Source organism: Cynocephalus volans, chromosome 13, assembly GCF_027409185.1.
Source record: "Cynocephalus volans isolate mCynVol1 chromosome 13, mCynVol1.pri, whole genome shotgun sequence".
Classification (NCBI taxonomy): domain Eukaryota; kingdom Metazoa; phylum Chordata; class Mammalia; order Dermoptera; family Cynocephalidae; genus Cynocephalus; species Cynocephalus volans.
In genome coordinates, this window is record NC_084472.1 from 110,107,530 (window position 1) to 110,115,330 (window position 7,801).

At 42.7% G+C, this 7,801-nt stretch overlaps 1 protein-coding gene across 4 annotated transcripts in view; it reads left to right on the top strand.

Annotated features, from left to right (window-relative positions):
• PLEKHA2 (pleckstrin homology domain containing A2) overlaps positions 1-7,703 on the top strand; it is a 52,465-nt gene extending 44,762 nt beyond the window's left edge. For all 4 annotated transcript variants that reach the window (XM_063076876.1, XM_063076874.1, XM_063076873.1 and 1 more), the window contains 2 exons: positions 6,827-6,904; positions 7,327-7,703. In XM_063076876.1, coding sequence (XP_062932946.1) covers positions 6,827-6,904; positions 7,327-7,689 — 441 coding nt within the window. In that variant the 3' untranslated portion in view covers positions 7,690-7,703. The remainder of the gene's footprint in view (positions 1-6,826; positions 6,905-7,326) is intronic.
• The last annotated feature ends 98 nt before the right edge of the window (positions 7,704-7,801 follow it).

Here is a 7,801-nt window from a genome sequence, read left to right on the forward strand (position 1 = left end):
CCCATGCAACGGTAATAGCACATATCGGAAGCCTGGAGATGAAAGGAGCCCAGAGCGCAGGCACAAGGGCCGTGTGGCCGTGTGTGCCTTGCTTAAGGGCTTGTGTCTTATCCTGAGAGTTAGCACCCTTAGAGGTTAAGTGAGGGGAGGGACCCGGTCAGGTTCGCCTTTAAAAAATACCACTTGGGCAAGTTGTTTCATTTTCAGAGCTTTGTCTTCCTCACCTGTAAAATGGAGGTGATCACCCTCAGCCCCAACTCTCTTCATGTTTAGGTGCGATATGGAATCTGGCCCAGTGCAGCGTAGAGGATGGATGAGAAAAGGGTAAGACAGGACTAGAGAGACGAGCTCAAAGGCTGTTGTAATAATGTAGGCGAGGGATAAAGGAAGCCTGAGCTAGGATGGATGGAGAAAAGTGGAACATGTAAGAGGTATTGGCAAGGTAGACTTCCCAGGACTTGAGCGTTGGTTAGATGAAGGGAGAGAGGAGAGGAAGGACAGTGTCCAGGTGTTTGGCCTGAGCCTCAGGGCGGCGGCTGCTAGCACCAGTCCCTGCAGTAGGAGCACAGAGGAGGAACCGCAGAGAGGACAGGAAAGTTTACCATGGTTGGTTCTGAATGTACAGCGCCTGCGGGACGTCCAAGGGGACATGTTATGAAGACCATTGGATGTACAATGCTGGACACATTGGTGGGACTTAGTAAATATTTGTCAAGTGAATGATTCTGCTGGTTAAGAGTTCAGGAGAGTTTTGGAGTGAAGATAGTGATTTGGGAAACATGAAACCCAACAAAAAAAAAGTTCAAGAGATACCGTGTCTTCTGTATGAGTACATTTAGCAGAAGAGTGTCATTGTTTCTATCCCCCTTTGCCTTCTGTTCCCCACATTTCTGGGATAAAAGAACACTAGCATCACCCTGAATGAATAAACGAGCAAGTGGACAAATCTGTCTATAGCACGGAACTCAAAGAGAACGGAAAGTCAGAGAGGAATGCAGATCAAAGATCATTAAAAGTATTCATTCATTCATTTAAAAGTAGCAACTATAAACTCATTTTAAGCTGACAAAACGTTTTATGAAAAATTACGATATATCTTAAAAAATAGCAAGAATAGTATTGTTTTTATATTTTTGCAAACCTCTTTAATGGCTGGCTCAGTAGAAGACAGTAGGATTCTCATATCTGCTTCTGCATCCTGTCTGTGGCCAAATGTTTTGTTGAACAATATGAAGAAAATCTGGCCTCACACAGATAGGTATTTGGAAAAAAGAACATGTTAATAACCTTTTTAGATAATTGTAGATATTCTTCTTTAATTGTATCCCCAAATTTAACAAATCTTCAGGTGCAATGTGGAATCTGAAGCCATATCAATAAACTTACTCTTCCATTAAAATCCACTGGTCAGTTTTGCACTTTGAAGAGATACTTCTTAGCCCTGCATGATTTTATAACAGCATGCATTGGTTATATGGCAAACAGTGGTCTCACTGAGGTGTGCAGATTTTCAAACTGTCGACAGATCTTATTTTGTAATATCAAAAACTCACGTGCATTAGTATCATCACTAACATCATAGCAAAGTCTCTAAGTGTGGAAAGCTGTTGAGCTCATGGAGGTGAATACAAGTTTTCTGAAATTGTAATTTTTGCTTTGAAAGCTCAAAATTTATCATTGGCAAAAAGAAAAAAAAATACTGTCATGATTTTTCCTTGACATTACAGGCTCATCTCATTCATTTTTGAGAACAAGTCTGCCATGTACCTAAGTCTGAATAAGTTTGACTGATAGTTTGTGTGTCGGTCATTTGTTCCAAGTAAAAATCCTGTTCCATGCAAAAGGTGAAAGAATGCGAGGACTTGTACAGTTTGGTGTTGAGGTGTCATTCTGACCATGCCGAAGTGGCATTCTGACCTGAGTCCTAAGGTTATGCTCAGTAAGTCTGCCAAGAGGAACTGTTTATCCTCAGTATCTAGAAACCTAGACCAGGGAGAAGGGCAGATCTAGGTGGAGAAAATGGTTTCTTGGACAGAAGAGAAAGACTTGGGCTGGATACTAACTACTTAGATCATTTAACTTATATGTTACATTTATGTATAATTTATACCCTGTGATCCCACACTATATAGTAGCTTTTCTGTTGATAAAAAGTTACCTTTTATTGGACACTTAGATGTCCCAGGTAACAGTGCTAAGAAACTTACAGGCAGCATATCACTTAATTCTCAGCAGTCTCTGAAGTCATCTCCATTTTACACATGAGGAAACAGGGCTCTGAAGGTAAATTATTTGTCTGAGATCACAAACCCAGTAAATTATGGAACTGACTGGGAGGTTCCAGGTGCTGGAGCAAGACTTGTTCATGTGTGTGGTTTAAGAGCAGCCTGGCCCAGAACCAACGATGTAGAAGGAGTGGCCACAGACAACCGAGAAGTCTGACCCTGTATCAGGGAATACCAGCTTGGGGTAACTGGATATCTTGGCGAGGTGGATCATGGTGACTGAAGACCCAGGCTCTGGCAATAATAACATCTGAGCAGGCAGAAAGGTGGGTGATAGCAGCAAGCTTGTCAGCATGTAGACAGTTCGCAATTCTGGGCAAGGGTTCAAGGTGGTATTTCAATCGCTGGGATACAAGATTAGCAGGGGTCACCATTTCCCCCTTTCCCAGTCATAGAAGCTCAGGTTGTCAAGAGGAGGATGAGTTACTTGAAATGAGAAATGTAGTGCAAAGTGGTCTTGGTAACTGGCAGAAGCCCAGTTGTCAGAACTAGGGTGCTGTGTCAGGACAGGAGTAGCAATAAGGGACTCACAAGTGAGTTGTAGAGAGTTGGGCTAGAACTCTTTGGATACTTACTGTTTAATTTAGATTACAGGTGAATGACATCACCTAGAATTACATCGTGCACAATCTACGTGATCCTGTGTGGCAGACAGAGCTGTGTCTAAAGATGGGATTGGTTCTTGGGAAGAGGGCAGAGGTCATCCTCTGTTGGGAAAGAAGGGCTGCAGAGGTTGGGAGAAGAGTGGAGTACGAGCTGTCTGAGGATCATGGACAGGGGCCATGGCGTGATGGGAGGTAGATACCAGAAGCCTTTGATTTGTGGTCTCTGGAATTCGTTGCTTCACAGCATTGCATCTGTTAGCAGTGCTGGGCTCGCAGTTGCTCCTCAGTAAAACTTGTGCACGGCAGTAAAACCACAGGCTGCAATGACTCATTTTAATACTCTGTCCCTCCTAAGTCAGACACTGCCCTGAAGGAAAAGCCCTACTTTTTCTTTTGTACCAAACATCAGAAACAAATGCACAGACGCAAGCACACCAGGAAGAGACTGACATGTCAGCTTGGCACTTTCCTTTTTGCTCTACTGAGTTTTAAGCACTTTTTAGTTTCTTAGTGATTCACTGTGGGGTGGATGGACTTGAGCTCTGTTTTTTTTTTTTTTTTTCTTTTACCTCTTATTCATGAAGCTACCTTGTGATGTGGTTTTTTAAGATGTTTTTGAGATTTTGATGAAAGCTAAGCATAGGCTTTCCATAAAAGATAGATATGAACATAAATGATAATTTTTGCATACAATTTTTGGGGTTTCACTGAATTTTTGTTGCTTATGGATTCTAGTTCTTAAAACTACTAATAGAGATTGTAATTGTTATTTCAATAATATATTCCATATGGAATCAATTTTAATACCTGCATTTCTATTTGAATAGTATTTTTATTTTTTTGGCCCAGAGTGTTCCTATTTATTTATTTTTATTTTATTATTTATTTATTTGTTTTCAGTTTTCCTTATTTATTCCTAAAATTTCTCTAATAAGCTTTTTTTAAAAATCCAGGATCCAGTCAAGGTTCACACACATACATTTTTGTCACTTAAGTTGAATAATATTTTAAAGTAATGTTTATTAGAGGGTAGCATTTATCTTCATGGCTGAGTTACTATCTAGGTTATCTGACAGAAAGTGTCCTTAAGAGGGAATTAGAAAATTAGGGAAGAAATATAGCTAGTAAACAAAGTTCACCTCTATTAATTATGAAATGTTTTAAGAAAGTGATTTAATTATTTGCCTGTCATATTAGCAAAGATTTAAAAAATTGTAATATTTAATTCTAGCAAGAGTGCATGTAAAAAGTATATTTCAATATTATTGAGAATTATTGGCCAGAAATCTCTCTGGCTAGGGGTAATAAGAGCCTTAGAAGAGTGTATACTCTTTAATTTAGTAATTTCCCTGGGAGCTGAGGAATCCTAAATATGACAAAAGCTTTTTGCCCAAAGATGTGAGTAGCAGCATTATTTATATACGAGAATTGGGAAAAATCTAAATGTGTTTTAGAGGACTAGGTGAGTAAACCATAGTATATCTAGTTGGATCCACTGAAAATGTTTGCAAAGATGTTCGATAATACAGAAAAATACTTACATTATTAATTGAAAAAAATCAAGATATAATGTATCTTTTTATTTAGGAAAACAAAACTGAATAGCAAAACAGACTGGAAAGAGTTTATAAAAATAATTTTGTGAGGCTTCAAGGTGATTTTAATCTTTATTTTTCAACATTTATTTTCTATATTGTCCTTAATGAGCCCTTATTTCTTGAAAATAGGAAAAATAAATCAACAAATTGTATCAGGCAGTCATGCAGGAATAGTAGTCTATGTTTTGATTCTTGCGTTTGAGTCTGTAGGTGGTGAATCGGGTGAGTCCTAGTTTTCTGACTCAGTGGTTCCTTGCTGAGCAGAGGCTGTGGTGGAGACACTCGGTTTACTGTGTGGTAGATGTGAGTGTTTAGTGACACAGTACCGCAAAGCACAGGCAGATAGGTGGCCTGGGGCTTGTGGGGGTAGCATTTGACACAGTGGGGGGGCATTTTGCTGGGCGGTGGAGGGAGCGTAGCTCACCCCTGGAAACTATGGGATCGTCATCGTGGGACTTTCCAGTCTGTGTAATGAAAATGTCAGGTCACCTCTGTGATGTGGGACGCTGTGGTTTCTCACTCAGTTCCCATCTCTCTCTTTCCTCTGTCTTGTAACATTTCTCCTACCAAATCCTCTTTTGTTTCCCAAGGAGAGAAATCTCTAAATATTCCTTTTTCCTAATGGACAATTACCTTCATCTCATTCAAGTTCAAAATAACCTTTTTTTCCCCTCCAAATACATTACCTGACTATTTGATCCTTTGAGGAAGGAATTATTGGCAGTTTGAGGATGAGGAAACTGACAAGGTCCTGGGATGAGGGTAGTGACCGTATCTATAACGGTGGGATTTAAGGCTTCATTTCCGTCCCTCATGTCATATAAAATAACGGTGAAAACACCACCACCACTAATAACTAATACTTACAGAGCCCCTCTGTGTGTCAGGCACTGTCTAGACAGTTTTGCCTAACTGAGCTCATGTAATTCTCTCAGTAGTTCTACTTGCGGAACAGGCTAGGCCTGATATTAGTAAAGAACCTTCTGGAAGGACCTTGGAGACCTTATCCTGGTTATCTTTTTGGACCAGGGATGGGAAACCACTAGATTGTCAAATAACTAGAAAAAGTCAAGGGAGGAAAGGGAGCGAGTACATTTGCAGGTACAGCACACGTGCGAGAGGCGTCCACCGTGGGCACCTGTGCCCCACCCTTTCTGACCTAGTGTGCCAGGGTATGAAACCTTTTCCCTTGCAAGTAAGTGTCTCTTGCACACGTTTAACCAAGGAAGGTTTATTTTGGGATGACAGGAAGGGGTATGGATGAAAGTTTGAGCATTAAAAAAAACCCTGGGCCTGTTTTATCCTGATGGGATGCAGAAAGGAGTCGTTTTGGGGCTGAAGAATGTGAGGGGAGAACGTGGGGAGCTTTGGGGGCCGATGTGTGCAGTTTGCACGTGCGTCTGCTGATGTGCATGCCACACTCGTGTGTGGGGGTGGGACTGTGAGGGGAAGGTAGATCGGGAGGACGGAGCAAGACGAACAGATGTATGTTTCTGGAGGTCCGGATCCCGTCCTCATCCCGCCTTTGTGCCTGGCACATGATGCCGTGTGTCACACTTTGAAGGGTCTCAAGAAAGGTTTGCTAAGTTCACTTGGACTCTATCCCTGTCGAGCTGGTAGCTGGGTCTGACCGTCCTGCCCTCCCTCACGGAAGCGCTGCTGCCCCCTCCTGGGAGTGGCGGGTTGTTTCTGGGGAGGTGCTTTGTTCACTGCTCGGCATCGGCCTGCAGCTGTTCAGTGTGGCTCTCCTGAGTCTGCAGCCGGGATGCAGGCTCAAGACGGACCCAGTGAGCTTGTGCTTTGAGAGATAATGCATATGATAATACATAGCTTGGAGGGTTTGCACAGGGATTTGGCTTTAATGGGGCTGGAATTGAGAGTGGGATTATTTTGTTCTGATAGTTATTGCAAAGACGACTACATTGGGAGTGAGGAAGAACTCGAATCTAGATCAGCCATAAACCTCGAGCTCTGGTTTTCTGGGCCTCATTTTTCTTTTCTGTAAAGCTAGGAGGCTAGACTGGGTCAGCTGTTTTCTGCAGGGGGTGAGGGACTTCAGCAGGGGATGGGGGGGCCTCTAAGATGTCCTGTCCCCCATAGCTGCTGTCCCACCTCAGAGCTGCTCCACTTTGAGCTGTTCTATTTATTGGGTGTCAAATAAGGTATTGCAGGAAAAAAAAAGTCCCCCAGAGTATGAAAGCTCTTGGGCTAGAGGATTTCTCAGATCTTTTCCACTTCTAATGCTGTGATGTTATGAACTTAAAATTGAGCAGAGATTTGAAAGCTGAAATCATAGTGCCAAAAATTTCTCTTAAGTGCTGCTGTTGATGTTTTGCAGGCAGACAGTCCAGAAGACATGCACAGCTGGATCAAGGAGATTGGGGCAGCTGTCCAAGCACTCAAGTGCCACCCCAGAGTAAGTCACTTCCTTTCTGTTTGCACAGTGTCAACTTAGACATGAATTCTCCTTGAGCGGGCATGTTTTATTTGGTGATGTAGGCAAGCAGCCCCATCCCTTGAGGCAGCTGAAACCCCAGGCTGTCTTGTTTGTTTTTCTCTTTCTACTAATTTGAGTACAAATTTTTATTTTTCTTTCTTTGGTTGTTGGAGGAGGTGAGGTAGGGTTGGATAGAGAAACAGAATTTCTGAAGTGTCTTACAAGTGTCACTGCCAGGTAGACCTTGACACATCTGGAATGAATTCCGATGAACATACTTGGTTTTTGTATTCTATGAGGTGGTGATGCTGGGTGGGTACTCTTTTTGAGACTTTAGGATAAACATTATAAGGAACAGGCCTAACTTTCCTTTGTCTTTTTCTTCCTTTTTATTTTTGTAGGAAATGTCCTTTTCTAGATCCATTTCTTTGACTCGACCTGGAAGCTCCAGCCTGTCAGGTGGGCCCAACTCTGCCTTGTCCAGAGGGCGGCTACCTGTGGAGGAAAAGAAAGCCCTCTGCAAAGTCCCCTCTGTGGCCTCCTCCTGGCAACCCTGGACACCTGTCCCCCAGGCTGGGGAAAAGCTGCTTCCTGCTGAAGAGACTCCAGAGGACTCTCTGTTTGTGCCTCGACTTGGGGACAGCAATGCTGCTGGCGTGTTGCAGAGCTCCCGGATAAGGCACAAGTCAGAGCCCCAGCACCCCAAGGAGAAACCATTTATGTTCAACCTTGATGACGAAAACATACGGACCTCTGATGTGTGATGAAGCTCAGTGACATGGGAGGGAGGGAGGGTGGACCCAAGAGAAGGAGGCCATGACTCCGTTTCTGTGCCTTGTTGGAGGATAGTCACAGACTTTTTATGACACTCACATT